The sequence below is a fragment of the Lissotriton vulgaris genome, chromosome 6 (genome assembly GCF_964263255.1).
Source record: "Lissotriton vulgaris chromosome 6, aLisVul1.2, whole genome shotgun sequence".
In the NCBI taxonomy this organism is placed as follows: domain Eukaryota; kingdom Metazoa; phylum Chordata; class Amphibia; order Caudata; family Salamandridae; genus Lissotriton; species Lissotriton vulgaris.
The window spans coordinates 363,974,269-363,993,202 of NC_141694.1; the positions used below are offsets into that span (position 1 = coordinate 363,974,269).

General features: G+C 46.8%; 1 protein-coding gene across 1 annotated transcript in view; it reads right to left on the bottom strand.

Moving 5' to 3' along the window:
* The window catches only part of TRAPPC12 (trafficking protein particle complex subunit 12), an 856,088-nt gene that overhangs the window by 14,054 nt on the left and 823,100 nt on the right, over positions 1–18,934 (bottom strand). Inside the window, exon 11 of the mRNA XM_086926387.1 lies at positions 8,742–8,829. Within this exon, the coding sequence (XP_086782513.1) occupies positions 8,742–8,829 (88 nt within the window). The remainder of the gene's footprint in view (positions 1–8,741; positions 8,830–18,934) is intronic.

The window sequence follows — 18,934 nt, forward strand, 5'->3', positions numbered from 1 at the left end:
TCCAGGAGAGGTGCCTGTTTTCAGGACACTTGAGCATGAAAAATGTATGCAACTTTTTTGTAAAGTACTCAATGGTCTGTGCATTTTATATCCTCCTCATAACGATATTTCTTTTTTATATATAGCTTTCCATTCATGCAGCACTTCTACCGTTTCTAATGGGTGTATGGAAAGGTAATTCGTCCTCGCAGGGATCTGAAATCGCGTCCAAGTCACTGTACATTTCAAAGGTTCAATTCACTGAGTCAGAAAGGGCAATTCGTTAACACCGCATCTTCTAAGATCACCAACAGCTCGGAATTGACAGTGTAAAAAAGAAACAAGCATTGGAAAACCAAGATAGATCTTAACAGTGCTTTAAATGGAATAAAATAAATGCAGGTGGTACTCACCAAATTGAGATGTGGACTAGGGGGCGGGACTATGGGCAGCGCAAAGGGATTCAGCCAGGGGCACCATTTAAGCATTCATGCACACAGACAGGGCATTCAGTACATGTATTTTAGAAATGTGTACATTAGTAGCCCTCATTACTAAACCTTGATCCCACGTGCTGTGCTACGGCATCACTATCGCCACCTTCCTCCTCAGTCTGGTTGTAAACCAGTGCTGCTGTAGTCCGCTATGCCAGCAGGAAGCTGCCTCTTCGAATTCCCGAGAGTCACAAGATATGCCTGTTAGCAGGCCCTGCTCTCACACCTACAGTGCCATGGACTACAAAGAGCTGGAGTGGACACTGCTCAGGCATCACAGTGTGAGGCTGGCCCCTCCCAAACTTCCTGCCAACTCTGAATGAATGCCTACAGGCCGCGGCTCAATTAACATATTAAAAGGGGAGATTAGCACTTGATCAGAGTGTTTCAGGACAACGGGCACACTCGTTGTCAGCTGTGTTACGCTTTTTTGAAAATGGCAATTTCACTGAGGTTCTGGTACTCAAGCGCCGAAAATTTAGAAGTGCTGGTACTCAGTACCGGTGAGTACCGGCCCATTTAAACACTGGCTCTTACGTATTAAACTTTGCCAATTGCTTGTAGCCAATCTGTACAGCATCACCGATTCACAAGGGAAGGATATGATCATCACTCCAGACCTATATAAATCCAACCACTGGTTTGAATGAGCACCGGCCACTGCCACGGTTTTCTTATGTGTTGAGCTCAAAGTCCAATCCCAGACAAGTGTCAAACCTAACTGGAAATAGAGGGGCGGCTCAAACATAGAAGTGTTAGGGCATGGACCCCTCAACAACCTCCCACCCCCGTGAGTCACTACATCCCAGGCACACTCATTATGAACGATTTTCCCTAAATTACTTTTCCAGTCATACCGCCATTGAATTTTCTGCCTTTAGTAGTGAGTCCACGGAATTCTCTCTCCGGGCAAAGCAGTAGACGGGCGTTTACTATTGCCAGGAAATAGTTGATTGGGACACTGTGTGAACTGAACTGCGCATGTCTGATTGGCCGGTGTTTTTGCTGTAGCCAGCCTGAACTGCAGTTCAGGCTTCCACAATCAATGCTAGCTGGGAGAGCAAAGACACAGCACCATCGGACTGCGACAGAGAGCTGTGCTTGCCTGCTATAGCCATTCCTGTCACTGCTCTTATGCTGTTTAGTATTATAAGCAACTTGGAAGCAGTGCAAGGATTGGCTGAGATGGTGTTCCCCAGTATGAACATGTTTTCCGCCAGGCAGCTCGTGAGGAGAGAGGATTCAACCTCAGGTGGGTGTGGATTGTGATAACAATTTGCAGTTGGACCTGAGTTTCCGAGTCCTACGAATAATATAGGAAGACAAGAAGGAACGTTTAAGTTATGTTATGTTATGTTAAAAGTGTTTAATACCGCGCACATACACCAATTGGTTTCTTGGCGCTCGAGGACCATGGAAGAGGACACAGGGGGTGTAGGCAGCTAGCCGTGAGCAAGACGGAACAAATGAGTTTTCAGAGATTTGCGGAAAGTGGGATAATCAGAAGTGAGCCGAATTGGGAGGGGAAGGGAGTTCCAAGTGGATGGGGCAAGGAAAGAGAAGCCAGCACCACCATGTTTATTTAAGAAGTGTACACAGTAAGCTGTAGCATTCATATTGCAGAGGTGATCAGGGCACCTTTCTATCTATATTTCTGTAAAGCAAAAGCATTTACTGTTATGTGCTGTAGGAGAGTAGGGTCTGCAATCCTATGATCACCCAGATTTTTTGCTTTTGTTTCACTGGTTTACGACTTTCTCTGGCTGTGGGCCTGCCAATCAGACCCACAGCCTGGCTGTTCTCTTTCTAAATTACGACATGTACCCTAGGTGCATCTACCAATTGGTACTGGGCCACCTTATCAGACCCTGTAACTCAGGGCATAGGTGTACCCAGGGCTGCCAGGGGCTGCAGCATGTATTATGCCACCCCTGGCTGGCCTCCTAAATTTGGCACAACTGGCTGCACGACAGCTGGGGCAAAGTCGTGTAATCACCCTTTGCTGTAGGTGTAGTATACCTATACCTAACCCTAAAATGGACACACAGATTCCTATCAGTCACTCCTATGGCAGGCCTTGACAATCCTGAAGGCAGAGTGCTTGGAATCGTGTGAGATGGTGCTCTGGCATGAGCTGAGCCTGTCTGCAGCTTGCGGAACCAAGTCCTAATAGCTGTTCCATGATATCGCATACCATATACTCTTAAGTGCATTATAATCCTCGCGGTTAAATGCTAACTTTGGTACTGCTTTATCAAAACATGTCGAGTAAGGTGTCATACGAATTGGAATACTAACCCCTCGCCAATTCTGGCGACGGGGTTAGCATTAACATAACATAACATAACATAACATAACATGTGTATTTGTAAAGCGCACGTTCACCCAGCGGTTTCTTGGCGCTGAATAACAGATGTTTATTGTTACCCAACTCAATGGTACTCATTTTATCGACCTCAGATGGATGAAAGGCTGAGTGGACCCGCCGGGATTTGAACCTGTGACCATGAGGTCGAACACAGGCCCCTGCAGTGGACGCATAAGTCCACTGAGCCACCAGACCCACCCTTCTAGAGGGACACGACATGTATGTAACTGTGAACCCCGGTTAAAGTTAAGCGAAGCCTCAGCTCCACAAAATGGATGCTGCCACCACAGACACGAGTCTGACCTCCTGCTGCTGGGAGTCCTCCCAGAGAGGAGAGCCTGGACAAAGGGTTTCCTGTCAGGGGCGGTGCTAGCACCGTCCCAGACATGGTTTTGTGTATCCTGGGTAGGCAGGGCTTTTCAGGAAGGTGACTGCTGAGTGGCACCCCGGTGCTCACTACGCATAGGCCGGTCAGAACCAGTTCCAGGGGCACACCAGCCCCTGGCCTGGGGAAAGTCCGGCATGGCAGAGGGGTGTAACCACCCCCCTCCTAGTCCCACCCATAGGCAGGACCTCGTCACCGGGTCAGCCCCCTTTTTTAGTATAAAGATGGGAGCGGGCCCCCTGTTCAAATTAGATCATCTTTGGAATCAAGACACGACTTTCTTCGAAAGGACATCAAGATTTCTTCTTCAAGATTCTCCCTTGTGGCTAAGGAGTAGTCACCCTGCATCAAGCGGGCACCATCCTAAGAACACTGCGGTCTGCTGCAAGTCCTTCTTCACGAATCCGACGACCCAGCTCGACGAGACCCGGCTTTCCTGGCACCTCTGACCTCTACTCACCTCTACAGCAAAGCTGAGAACCGTGAGTGCGACGAGACCTCGAGGGACCGACGATCGCCAGGACTGCACGACTTCTTTGTAACAAGCCCACCGTGTGCTCCACTGGTGAGTGCTTTGGGGTCCGAGAAGCCCCAACCCTGAGCAGCTCCAGCACCGAAGATCAGCCCTCCAGCATCTCCACGATCTGCGTGGGGCCCTTCTGCTTTTGCGTGCTCACCGCGCTGTGTGGCTACTAGCCGGCTGGCTTGTGGCCTTCTTTACGACGCCCGACGACATCACTGCTGCTGGTCTGGTTGCTCCAGACTGGCCCTTGCTTCCTTCTTCAAGAGAGGCACCCCGGATCCTCCTGGTCCAGTCCAGACGCCATTTTAGGTCCACCGCGTGGGCTTGAATTTGCCAAGGCTTTGTTGCCCAATCCTGGGTCCAGCGACGCCGACAGCTTCATCCATCGTGGGACAGATCGCTCCTCCATCCTGGTCGCCGACAACGCCTCCTGGTCCGTGAGATCTGCGATCACAGCGTCACCCACTCACCTTGTCGAGGTGGCTACCATCCGGTGCCCTCCTGGTGCCCACTGACTACTGGCTAGTAGTCTCGAACTTGGTCCCCTCTGCTTTCAGGTGTCATCTTCCATCGATCTAGGCTTGGATCCACCGAACTTTCTTCACTGGTCGCCTGCCAGCAACTTCTTTCTTCCAGGCTCCTGGTCCGTCTACGAGGATTCCCGACGTCTTTTGAGTCCTATGCAGCTGCAGCCCCTGGGCTAGGTAACTTCGGCATTTCGGTGCCCCAGCATAGCCTCACTATCCAAGGGTCAGAATCCACTTTCGTTTTCCTCCTACCAGGTCGGGTTCGCCCGAGAACACTAACTTTGCAATTTCTAGCTACCATAGACTTTGTCCCGCATCCCGCGTGAGAGTGCACACTCTGCACCCGAGTCCCCTGGGTCTCCTAGAAGTAATCTAACGATTCTATAGTCAAGTCCTAGCGATTCCAAAGCCTATTAGTACTGTAATTACCTGCTAGTAATTTCGCATTCCACTTTCAGAGTATATGGTTTTCCGTGCCCCTCGGGCATTTGTATATACTGTGCTAACTTAAGTATTTTTGTAAGAGTTTTGGTTTGTGCTTAGTACCCTGTCCTCATAAAGAGTACAGGGCTGTTGTGATTCTTAATAAATAACTGTTTATTTTCATAACACTTGTGTGGTGTCCTTTCACTTGGTGTTCAAGGGGTATATGTGTGGTATAACAGCTGGCTTAACGCGCCCTCTCGAGTCTTTAGCCTTAGACTGCTCGTATCCACGCTACTAGGATAGCTGGTCTATAAGGTTGACTTACAACCAATCATCAATAAGGGTTGCTGGACTGATACATAGTGTTCACTAGAATAGTGACCACTGCATATCAGGCCACCTTCTCACATGTGCCTCACCACTTTCAAGAGTAACCAGCGGCCCCTGTGGAAATGGCCTTCCAATAACATGTTCCCTCCCAGCAGGGTCATAAGCTAAGCATTGTGGGCGCATGTAAAGAATTAAATTCCCTGTCAGTAGATGAGTCTAGCCAGAAGCTCAATGTACATGTTCAACAGGTGATGTGAAATGGCAGACCCCTGCGGAACCTTGCGTTCAATAACAGATGGGAAGAGGGGAAGGAGAAAGAATTAAAGACTGGACCCAATTCATGAGAAAGGACCTACACTAGGAAAGGGTTCAATTGGATATTCTGACAGCACATTCTCTCTCCAACAGGATAACGTTATTGACAGTGTCCATCACTGCTGATAGATCGAGTAGAAGCAGGGCGCTGACATAATTATTTTGTCCTGAGGCCATCCGTCTTTCACACAAAAATTACGTCAGATTGAATTCTTAATTAAAAATCACTGGACCTTGTTTCACACCTGTAGGACTTGGCCTTCTTGGCTAAAGTTCCCTAAAGTTTTTTGTTTCCCCCTAGACCGTTTTCCTGACATAGAGTTGCCAATTTAGATGCTTTGGGTACTTTGCCACTGCTGATCAGTGTCAATTACAAGTGTTCCCTATGTAAAGTGTAATGGTAATTGGTTGGCCATGATTGGTATGTTTGCCTTACTGGTAAAGTCCCTAGGGATGTGCACTGTGTGTGCCAGGGCTAGTAATGCAAAGGCGCCCGGAGAAGGGAACTCAGGCCAGCAGTGTAGGGCCTGCGTGCAATTTGCTAAGTTAGCATGTTGTCCTGAGAAGTGCAACCACTTGTCAGGCCTTACTTTCCCTTTTTCATTCACATTGTGCACCCCTGTGGTAGGTCCCGGGTAACCCCAGGGCAGGGTGCAGAGGAAGTAAAAAGCAGGACATATACTGAGGTGTGTGCTATGTCCTGACAGTGAAAAACACTCCATCTCGTTTTTCACTGTTAAAAGGCCATCCTGCCCATAAGACAGAATGGGGGAGGCTGGGTAGTGTGTTTTGTTAGCTTAGTTTCCTATAGGTTTAAAATGGAGAGGTGAAGTTTAATATGTATGAACTCACAGTGTCATAACACATCTTTCTATGTGCATCGGAGGTGGAGTGAGTCTCAGACGTGCAGGGTGCGTGTTGAGGTGCACCGGTAGGCGTTGGTGAAGAGCGCCTGGTCATCGAGTGCACTGGGGAAGAAGTGAGGCTCGGACTTGGTGAGCGTGTCGAGGTGCGGCCGAAGGCGTTGGTGAAGAGCGCCTGGATATCGGGGCACCGGAGCTGGAGTAAGTCTCAGTGAAGTAGTGTGCGTGCTTTGGTGCAACCTAGGACTGTGGAGGTGATTGGCTTATCATCGTATACACCGGAAGAATGTGAGTCTCTGCAGCACGGTGTGTATGTCTTGGTGCCAACTGAGACTGCAGGAAGGAGTGTCTGGTGAGCGTGCACTCGGAGTCGACGTGGAGTCCCATCAGCATTCTGTGTGGCTTCGTGCCAGAGGAGACCTGGAGGATGCACTGGTGAACGTGCACCCGGAATAAAATAATCTTGGGGCGTGGGGTACGTGTGCCCTGCGGCCGCCTGAGACCTTCCTAACAGTCGCGGCCTGGGGTATGTGTGCCCTGCGGCCGCCTGAGACCTTCCTAACAGTCGCGGCCTGGACCGACAGCCCCGGAGGAGCTGAGCTGCCAGGCCGAGCCGCTGAGGCCCAGTGAGAAAGTTCTGCATGGAAGACCCAGTTCGCGGAAGGAGGAGAGGAGAGTGGGGTCGCGCCCCCAGGTAACATGGATCACTACATGGGTGGGGGGCTGGCTCGGAGAGACACTCTCTCTGCCTCTCAGTCCTTCTGTCGACGTGAGCCTTTGCTTCGGCTCAGAGTGGGGGCCCGTACTGACGAAAGGAGTGGCAGTACTGAGGCCAGAGTAAGAAGCTGTACTTTAAGTCATCGTTGAACCTTGTGGAGGCAACTGTTATCGAAGAGGCTGATTGTAGTAATACACATTGTCAATATTGCTGACGCCTGACATTATTACTGCATAATGAAGTTCACGCTTGTTGCGCTACGCATTGCATTATTTCTCTCTTGCAATGTACAAGATTGTAGCGGCCCGCATTGCATTATTTCGTCATTGCACAGTACATGATTGTAGTTACGCCTTACATTAGTCCTTAATTGCAAAGTACATGATTGTAACGGCCCGTATTGCATTATTTCTTCATTGCAAAGTACATGATTGATTGGGGTGTGACGCATTGCATTATTCCTTCATTGCGCAGTACATGATTGGAGCGGTACGCATTGCATTATTTCTCCCATTGCAAGGTACCGGGGTGTATCGTTACGCATTGTATTATTTATCCTTTGCCCAGCACAGGATTGTATCGTTATGCAGTGCATTATTGTTTGTCAATTGAAACATCTGTGATTCTAGCATTGCGACCAGCATAGCATTTTGAAAGTGGTGGTTGGGAATTGAACTTACCAGCCAGCCGGAACAAATATTACCCTTTATTATATGTTGGCTTTTGAATCATGTGGTCTGATCGTATGTCTTTTTATATAAAGTTTATATTTGTTTTTATCAAACTCGTGTGGAGTTCATTTGTAGGGTCACCAGGGGGTTACTGTGGGCGTGGTTGCACAGACTGTACGTTCGTGCCTTGGAGATAGGCCTGCCTGCTCGTGCCAAGCTACTAAGGGGTGAGCAGGACTATCTCAAATGGTGTCCTTACTTGGCCTAACTTTGAGTGAGAAGTCCCGGGTCTTGTATTTAGTGACAGTGGTGCAGGACAGGGACTCTGGCTGCCAACAACACCCATGCCTTTTTTACTTTCCACATCTGTTGATATTTACCATGCAGACCGTGCATACAATGTTGGACATTTTTTGCCTGTGCCCCTTGGTGCAAGCCCATGCTTACTGCCACTTTCATTCCACTCCTCAGTTCCAAGACCAAATGGCTTGCACTGGCAACTCTAGCTGTTCTATATGGATCTCATGCCAGCCTGCTTGGCCATGCAATTAAGTTCCATATTATGGCACAAACTAGTTGTCGATTTTATAGGTCTGTAGGAGGTAATGACCTTAGCTGTAAGGTTTGGCATGATTACTGTAGATTATTCGCAAAAATGTTTAGAGATCCAGTTTGTAGCTAGTACTACCATTGATGACATCTGTAGCAGATGGATTGCAGAAGAGAGAAGGAAGACAATCGAGATCTCATGAAGTGAATTATGAAGACTTAGGTGATGGAGGGTCACTGGCTAGAGTAGAAACTCAGTTAGAGGGGAAACAGACCTGGAGTAGTAGAAACGTATGAGACCAGCTTGGCAGTATTTGTTATCTACATATTACTTATGTGTATCCTGAGAAAGTTATCAATGTTTTTACAGAATCATTTTTCACATTAAGCAGCATGGTATCATATCATTTCTATACATGTTTAACGAAAATTGATATTTATGGGGTGTTCAGGTAAATGTGGCACTATTGGCTGGAAGACTACCACATTTTGTGTTTTCCTGTCCACAGCCTTATGTCCAAAAAGCAATAAACTAAACAGCATACACAACAAAAGTCCATCATGTAAGATGTGTAAAATAAATGGAGTCTTACCACAGCGTTGCTTGGCTCGATCTTTAAAATTTCTGTGAAGAATTTGTGAGCCTCTGAGAAGTTATTCTGACCAAGAAAGAGGAATGCTCTAAACGTAAAAATGAAATTAGCAGTTAATGTAATAGATTATATAGCATGTACAAAATCTCTTATATATTACGAGGCCCTATTTAGAATCGTAGGGTTATGTGTCTTAGTTAGGTCTATGTAAAAATGCTGCTTTCTTTTACTGCGAACATGTTTCTTACATTGACTTCCCTTTCACACAATATCCTTTTACACACATTTGGGTGTGTGACAATGTTGGATTAGTTTCTCTGACACAGCTTTGCTTACAGATTCCGCTTCATTTAATATTATAACAACTTCTTGAACACTATGTACAAGGCCTCGACACAAATTGTACAAATGTCGTTCTTTTTTTGCATCCATAGAGGCAACATGGCTATCGATAGACCATAACAATGCTGGCTTGCCAGGACTCGCACAGATGCTTTTCATTATAAATTAGCAAGCATTTTAGGTTTAGTCAGAGGAGAGCTTTGCTGACATTGGTGAGGTCTCTACACGCTGAGGCTTCGGCCCAGCAGCTTGCTAATATCTCCGCAAGGGTGTCCAGCTCGTGACCAAGACAGGGACTTAAATTCCTTCCCTTTAGGTAACTGGGGTTGAATAATCCAGTATGGGGATTCTTGGAAGAACACATACACACGCACCCTAGACACTTATGTTAGGGACTGTATAGTAGGAGTATGTCAGATTTCTAGATCGTTTTATAAGCCTGCATATATATATATATATATACACTGTATAAGCTCAATGGTGGAACTTTTTATCTTGTTCACTGTCTTGATACTTCTTATAACTTTCATCTGTGTCTGTCTATTGATTATTAAAGCACATATATTCTATACAAGAATCACATTGGTTCAATAAACATTGAAAACAGCCCACTGTGAATTCCTTGTATCTTGCTCTGAGGATAAGAGAGCACAAGTGACTAAGAAATAGGGTCTACATCTGTTACATGACCCCTGGGGGGGATCAGGGTTGTCATATTCAGTGGTTGTCAGAACCATTTGCTACCAGCCTAGGTTTAGGGGTACTTATTGTGGCACTGTGAGCTAGCTGGCCTATGGGACAACATATCCTGAAGGGTCTAGAAAGTGTTTTGTTTTGGAGCTCATAGCAGTACGAGGGGGTTTGGTTTGAGTAAAGGAGAGAGAGGTGGAGGGGGGGGGAAGATTAAGAGGGATCGGATTAGAATGGCTTGTTTGGGAGATCTCAATAGTAAAAGAGGTACGAGATGATGCAAGGAGGGGTAGCAGAGGGAAGGTTATTTTGGGGGTCATAGTAGTAGAATGAGGTTCGAGAGGAGACAGTGAGTGGAGGTAGGGTATATATATTGAGGGAGGTATAGGGTGAGATATAGGGTAGTGCATTAGAGATGCTGAATTAGAAGTAAAGTAATAAATATAAAGATACATAAGTACATGGAAGGTATATACCTTTAAGAAATGTAATATATCTAGATTTCAATTATATTTATTAAACTCAGACTTTCAAGTGGTGTTGTACTTTAAGCTAATTTATAACAATTGCATAAATGATACTTGGCATCCAGCTAATTGTACACTCCTCTCTCCTATCTTTAAGCTACACTCTCTGCTGGCACATTTAGAGATGGTACACAAAGGAGTTAGGTCCTTGTCGGGACTGAGGGTGGGCTGGACCGTTATAGTAGAGAAAGAACAAAGAGATGCCCACACCCTCGTATTTTATGATACAACTATTTCAGCAAGGACCAAATAAAAATTCATTAAACCTGGTCAGGTACTTTTATTTATACCCATCACTTATATTTTTATACTTTTTTGCAGGACTTATTCTTTTTTGGCAAAAGAAGATATACATTTATGACATAACATTACAAATTCAGCAAATTTGACAAAAAAACACATAAATCAAGAGTACATCCAACTAACAAAAAACATTAAACATTAAAATTCCATTTATTCCATCACCGTTTGTAAATCAATTTCTTATTAGAAACAACAAAGCAATGTTAACTCACAAGAGTAACACAGTATGTATCTATTTTACTATATCACTTAATGATATAATTAGCTCTTGTAGGTGTGCCGACGCGTTTCAGGTTCGAGTACCCAGTTCTCAAACCCTCATCAGGGCTTTGTTATTTTTCTGTATATTTCAATCAGGCGGGAGGTATTTCCAGAAGTGTAACTGGGGACGTAGTACTCTACTTCAAGTTTTATTTCTCCATATGCACCAACCGGCGCCTCTTGGAGAAGAGGGAGAGGTCGAGGTCACTGAGTCAGTGATCCTTATGTATGTGTCCTGGGTTGTGTGGAAGATTCGATTCTCTTTATCGCAATACCAGATCGTTGGGAGCAGGACCTGTGTTTAAATTAAAGTTCTGCTCATCTCTCGTTGTCTTTTCAAAGGACCGCGTGGGGGCCGGTTGAATCCCTCGCTGTTCGTCACGCACTTAATGCGCTCGCTCTCCACCTCAACTGTCAGGCTCCCTCTGGATCGCCTCACTAACTGCGGCGGCCATCTTGGATAGTTATAAAATCACAACTCTTTGTTCTTTCTCTGGCACATTTAGAGAGGCACTGGGGTAGCCAGGGCCACCTTTAGAGTGGTGCGACCGGTGCAGCCGCCCCTGGCACTGACCTGGGTGATCGGGTGTGTTTAAATAACTATGGGTTTAACAGCACCTGCTGCAGAGTTCCTTGTGTGTCCAGCAGTTTTCAGGTAGTAATATAAATGTCAAGATACCTCTGGTGTTTAAAGTTCCAGCTGGAAAGAGATCAGAGTTTTGCATCATAAGGTACAGCAGAGGATTAATATGCCGTCTGCAAAGAACATGTACCATGCAGACCACAGAACTGTATTTAATGTGGATAGCTCAATGCGTTACTGTTTTCTGTCATAGCGATCTTTTTGTTACTTGCGGTTCATAAGTTACAATCTTAATATAGAAGAGACCTATGAGCTGTCATCAAAGAGCTGCATGCAAACTGTATGGTATAGGTTAGAACATTATGTTTTTTCCTGAGTCCTTCAATATTATAATGTTGCTAAGAAACGTTTGTTTGGTTAAAAATACATTCTTATTAGTAGAGCCAAACCAACCACGTTTTAAATCTTGTGTTCCTGCTTCTCCATACCAAAAGCTCTCAAAATATTATGCCTACTAGTATGGATGACATGCGATTCCTACAACTTGTAATTCTGATAGTTTTATGTAACATTTCCTATAGACTGATTTACACATATAGATTCATTGTAGCTGTGTAAAATGTGTGTGATGTAAAGTGCTCTGGCACAGTACAATAGTATGAGTTTGCTATAAATCCAATGAAATGTGTATGAGAGAGGGGTTATGGAGAGATGAGGGGCACTGGTAGAGCTTGGTAGTGAGGGAATTCACGAAGAAGGAGGCAATGGTTAGTTTGAAAAAGAAAGAGCACCAGTGCCTGGATCTCTGCTAAGAAGCCCGCAGCTGACACTATTTCATGTTGGTGCCCCAAATACCACGGCTGCATAGTCTGGAATCCACCTCATGCCTCTTTAATCCACTGCCATACACTCCCTGACTTTTTATCTCACTCATGTAGGTACTTGCTTTGTCCCTTGGTGTGACTGTTTTTTCGTCTTGCTGGTATGTGTGTTTTTCCCTCTCTTACTCTCTGGAAATGTCTGATGTGGAAAAATAAGTGCAAGTCCGCAAAAATTAGTGCAGGTGCCCACCTCCTCCTACCAGCAGCCACTGGCTCAAATTAAGCAATGGAAGGAGGTCATTGGAGGGGGGTGGCAAGAAACAATTGTCACACTGGGCACCATTAAGCTAAAGCCAGCCCTGGGTGTAGCTTATCCATAGCTGGCAAGGTTTCAGATTGCTTATGTGTGACATTTTCATAATTTCAGTGTAATTATGAGTGACATTCAACCATTACAAGTGTTATGTTATGTTATCGGGGGTTTTATTGAGCGCTCAGCTACTCAAGCAGAGTGTCCCGGAGCTAACAGACCTAACACAGCATAACCCAGGCGGCAGAAGAGGAGTTAGAGACAGAACAGCCACGTTTTAAGGTCTTTCCTGAAAGATGCTAAATTCTCGTTCTTTCTCAGAGCGAGTGGAGCGCATTCCAGGCCCGCGGCGCCAGATATTTGAAGGATCGGCCCCCGGTCCGTGCGCGCCTAATTGCCGGGACCCTGGCCAATGACAAGGCACCCGATCGTAAGGCTCTGGATGGCTGATGGAAGACAACTCTCTTCTGCAGATAGAGAGGCCCCATACCATGAAGGGCTTTGAACGCAATGGTAAGGGCTTTGACCTTAATGCGTTTCCGGATTGGGAGCCAGTGAAGGGACTTCAAAAAGTCGGTGGCATGAGAACCGCGGCCAAGGCTGAAAATTGCCTGTGCCGCCGCATTCTGCACTACCTGCAGACGAGACAAAAGATATTCAGGCAGGCCGAGGTAGAGTACGTTCGCATAATCCAACCTCGATCCGATCAGGGCTTGCACCGTTATTTTCCTATGGGCAGTAGAAAGGAGAGGGAGGAATTTCCTTAACATTCTTAATATCCCAAAACACTGCCCAACCAGACCAAGGATCTGCGGTTTCAATGAGAGACAATTGTCCATCTTGACTCCAAGGTTCTTAGCTACCGTGCAGTCAGAAGAGGGAGGGTACATCCCTGCGGGCCACCAGGTCTTCCATCCGGGGTCAGGGGGGCACCCAAAGAAGAGGAGCTCAGACTTGTCGGAATTACATTTCAGCTGATTTAGTTGAAACCAGGCAAATACCGCGCCCAAGAAGTTCTTAATACTTTCGCCATCAAAGTCCATATTCCTATCACATGTGAAGAGAAGCTGAGTGTCATCGGCGTACGAGACAATATGGGAGCTAAAAGACTCTGTCAGTGCCGCAAGGGGGGACATGTAGATATTAAAGAGGATGGGGCTCAAAATCGACCCCTGAGGGACTCCCACCTCCAGAAGCGGCACTGCAGCAGAGTACGGAGGAGCCCAGACTGTCTGTTGTCGGTTGGAAAGAAACGACTCAAACCATCTGAGCACCGTTCCCCGAACACCGATCTCCAAGAGTCTTACCAGGAGGCGGTCATGGGGAACGGTGTCAAACGCCGCCGAAAGATCTAATAACACTAGCAGTGCTTTCCCTCCATTATCTAGGACTTCCTTGATGGCCACTGACACCTCCAGCAGTGCCGATTCCGTGCTCAGGTTAGCCCTGAAACCGGACTGGGTGTAGTGCAAGATCTCATGGGACTCTACAAAATCGGCCAGGACGGAATGCACATGTTTTTCAGTCACCTTGGCCAGGACCGGAAAGCAGCGAAATAGGCCTGTAATTGGGATGGCTACTAGGGTCTAGGGATGGTTTCTTTAGAAGGGGGAGAAGCATCGCCTGTTTCCATGCTTGCGGCACAATTCCCGTTTCCAGCGACCGATTGAGGATAGGGTTGACAATCGGATTGACGACATGTGAGATTTTAGCTAAAAACTTCGCTGGGCATGGATCAAGCAGGGAGCCGGATCTCATTTTAGACAAAATTTCCAAAGAGGATTGAGGCTCAATGGAGGGAAAAGTCAGAAGAATGGGCTGTCCAGCGGTCGCTACAGGAATACTAGGTCCTGAATTACGCGCACCCCCTACCACCGCAGCTGAAAAAGTATCCTGGATACTAGTGATCTTATTCGCAAAGAAGCTTGCCAGTTGGAATACCCAAGGTTCCGAAAAGGAGCACTTGGGCGTAGTGGCGACCAGTGAGGTAAATTCCTTCACTACCAAGAAAACTTCTTTGCTGGTGTTGATGGCCTCTTCAATTCGTCTGGCAAAATAGGCTTTTTTCTCCTGATAGATTTCCCTATGGTAGGCCTTAATCCTGCACTTATACTCCTCCTTCAGAGGTTCCAGATAGCTTACTCTCCATGCTCTTTCTGCTTTCTTACAAATCCTGCGGCTAGAGTTAAGCGCTGGGGTAAACCATGAAGCGGAGGCGCGGGACGCGGCCTTAAAGGCCCGCTCAGACGGCGCCAGCTCCTTCAGACAGCGTGCAAGCCAGATTTGGAAGAGATTAATATCTGCCTCTATGTCACCCGACAGTGGACAAGGGTGGTTCATCAGATATTGGTCAATCATGTCTGGTGATACTTTATGGTAGGAACGGGGAATCTGTGATGAATGCCCTTTATCCCTAATGGTGGAGCCAGATTTATGCAGAATATCAAAGGTCACCAGCATATGGTCCGACCAACGTACCGGCAAAGGGGGGGAAACTCTAATGAGAGCGGTAGACAAAATTTGGTCCAGCGTATGTCCCTTGTTGTGCGTTGGTAACGCCAGAAAGGGCAGTAAGCCCAGAGGCTCAGTGGAGTCTAAAAGCTTGATCGTATCTACCGCCTCCCCTTCATCAAACTGAATGTTGAAATCGCCGAGGAGTATGCAATGTTTAAATTGCACGAACAGTGACGAAATCACAGAAGAGAGTCCCTCATGGAAAGATCCAATGGGGCCCGGAGGTCTATAGACCAACAGTCCTGCACAGGATTGGGTTGGTGACAATGACAGGCAGAATCCCAATGCTTCTGCCCCCTGCATTGTCCTCTGTTGGTATAATAGAGCATTTAAAGCGCCTGTCAATCACTAAAGCGACGCCCCCGCCTCTGCCCGAGCTCCGGTCTTTCCTTAATATAAAGTAATTAGGGGGCAGAGCATTGGCGATGTCCGGCCCAGACGCCTCACCGAGCCATGTTTCTGTCAGGAAGAGACAGGCCGGTTTAGAGTCAGACAGAAGATTGAATAGGTCCTGGGCATGTTTGCTCACTAACCGAGTGTTCACAAGGGCACAGCTAAAGGTATGTTTAACATGATTCGTCCCTGACATTGGGGCACCTGCGTGCCCCAGCTCCCGGATATTTCCTGCCAGCAGGACTTCGCTAAGTGACCAGCCACATCCGGGACAGTCAGAGTTGCCCTCAAAAAAGTGGCCCTGAGGTGTACAAACACTACTACAGGGGCGTCTCAGGCTCAAACGTTGCGCTGAAGAATACCTAAGTAGTGAGTTCTGGGCCCGTCCCAGGAGGTCACAAGATCGTCCGCCCCGTCCGCCTCCGGGACGCTGACGGGCGCAGACGGGCTTTCCTTGGGCGCTCCTTTGGCGCGATAAAGGCGCGCCCGCTGACCGCGTCCGCTGCGAGGAGGTGTGGACATCTTAGTTTATGCGCTTCAGCACGAGGGCTTCCCTTCTTCCCCACAGCTAGAGAGCTAACCTGCCTCCACCCCAGGATGGCTGCTGACAATTGCCGGCCGCCTCCGAGCCCCAGAACCACTCAGCCCTACTCGGCTGAGAGGGGGCACTACAGTGGCGAAAATGAGATTAAATGCGTGCGCAAATAAAATTGAATGCGTGTTTTAAAAATCGGCGATCAGTGAACAGTATAATGTCACCCACACTTAGCAGTAGCATGGCACAGCCCACTTACTAGGTCAGACACCTGTTGCCAAGCAGGGCGGCAGCAAAACAATAAATTAAACTGAGATTCCCTGCCTATTTAAGCCTGCGACTCCCTAGCTGGCAACCAGAAAAATTATGGTCATGAGAAGATCATGATCAATTGCCAGAGTCCGTCCTGGCTCTCTGCCACATGGGACCTGACGACAGGATGCAGGGATCTTCTCCCTGAATAGGCATCTTTTTCACTGCAGATTAGGCTGACCCAGTTTTTGGCATGTATTTAGAAGCTTCGTTTTGCGGGTGGACATCCACATCTGTTTGATACTATGGTTTGAGCAGGAGTTGCTTTTTCACATTAATTAGGCAGGTGTGTGGTTTTGTGTTCCCATCTTCAAATCTCTTAAGTTTGTTTGACTAGCATATGAGTTTCTGTGATAGCAGGATATTTCCTCCCATTGTACACTAGCGCCATCTTGTGGTCTTTGAAAAACAAGCTCAGTTTTATTTGCCTGTGTGCAAGTAAAGCGAGAAACTGGAACTACACGGCTTTATTGCACTTCAGGGCACATTTTTTTGCATGACAATCTCAGGCATTGTAGTAATGCGGCACCTTCCTCCTCTGTCAGTGCAGATCTACAGAGGAAACAGTGGTTGGTAGCACAGGAGAGCCACCTGCATTCCCCACATCTCCTCTGGGTTTGTTATGACCAGAAAGAACACAGCATTTGGGCCCCAGTGCAGGGAACCGGAGATAAGCATTTTTAAAGTATAAACTTTTTCTAGCCCTTGAAACCTGTGCACCAGTCTGGGTCAGCTGGACTGGCTTGACCAGGACAAAGTCAAACTTTCAGGCTGACCGCAATGGAGCCCTGTGTAGATACACATAGCGGGACGCCCTGGACAAAATGTTACCTTTGGACTTAAAAACATTTCTGGAGCTTTTTCTACCGGGGTCCTTTGATGCTCTTCACCAGTCCGGATTCGGAGCGGGCTCACCAGCTTGACCTTTAGGGAGCTCCAGGCCAAACTTTGGAAGTCGAACCTCCGAGGTGCTTCAGCGGGGCAAACCAGGAATTGTGGGCTGGGTTGCGGTTAAAGGCTTGGCTCTTAAATGAGCTGGTTACATTAGAAGCTTTTTTCCAAAGCTGCTCCAAACTTCTGGAACTTCTTCCTGAAGTTCCTCTCGAAGGGTACAAAGGGTCCAAAACACAATTTAAGGGCCTGGAAGCTCCAAGATAGTCCTTGTAAGTTTGGAACCACAAATCACCTGGCCAAAACCCTTAAAAGTCCACTGGATGCATTCCATGCAGAGGACTCTTGGTGGTGATGATGCAGAGGAGCTCTGTTAACCTGCAGAGTGCAGGAAGTCCACTCTTTAATCCTTTAGAAGCAAGATATATCCACAGGGCTGTAGTTCCAGATATAGCAGCAGGCAGAGTCAGTCAGAATGCAGGGCCTGATGGTGCAACTCACGTTTCCAGTATGGCAATCCTTCTTCTCTTCGTTTCAAGCAGCTGATCTAAGAGGCTCTGCACCTCTCACATATTTATTCAGTGTTCTCTGGGGTCAAGCAAGAGAGCACTCCTGTCCAATGAGGTGCCAGGCAATATACAGGAGCATAACCACGTTCTCCAAAGTGTGGAATAATCTACTCCCAGAAAGCACTATTCCTCCAAAATTCAAAATGGCTGAAATCTCAACAGAGCATGATCAGCAACTCTCAGTGTGGCTCATTTCCATAGCTCTACACCCTATAACATCTGCAGAGTCCTTCCTTAAGCCCCCTATCTGGCTGTGGGTGGATGATCCTGGCATTCCCTGCCTGTCCTATTCTTCAGTTGAAGCTTCTTGCTTTATGACCCCTTCTCGCTGCTCTGTCATTCCTGTGTAGCAGAGCCCTCTCCACCAGATTGCTTCTCTTTGGGTGGGCCACTTATCACTTCATCAAAGCAGCCTGGCTAATCCTGTAAACTCTGGCCCATCAGGGAAGACTGCAGAAAGGTACAATTTTGGTTTACTGACAAAGTTGTATAACTTATTTTTCAGTATAATTTAGGATAACTTCCACCATGTCATATTGTTGGGTTTATTAATACCATTCTCCTAAATCCTTGAATGACAGTATATTCAATTCCTAGCAATATTAATGCGTTCATAAAATACTGCAATGTTATCCTATGGAGCTAGGCATCTACAGTGGGGAAACAGCAATGTGCAATTTGTCCATCATCAGGGCATATAAAAACATCTTTTTATAAGGGACCTGCTTATAGTTACATGACCTCCCATCCCTGGGACATCTAGGGGAGACCCTGTGGGTCCAGAATATGCCAAAATAGTGTAAATCGTCACCCCTTAGTACTTATAGTACTAAAGTCAACTTTGGGAGTCACTGTTGGACCTGGCCCTTTTTGCAAGGTTATCCCAAAACTTTTTGCCTTCCGCCTGTATTTCTTCTGACTTGTTTTTGTTGGTTTTATGACTCTGGGCACTTTTCCACTGCTGATCAGTGCTAAGGTGCATGAGCTATTTCCTGTACAATTGGTAATGTTGGTCTACACGTTTGGTGGATTTAATTTTACCTATAAATCCATAGTACAGTGGTATCCTATATACTCAGGGCCTGTAAATTAAATGTTACATGTGGGCCTGCAACCTTGTTTGCACCACCCACAGAAGTAGC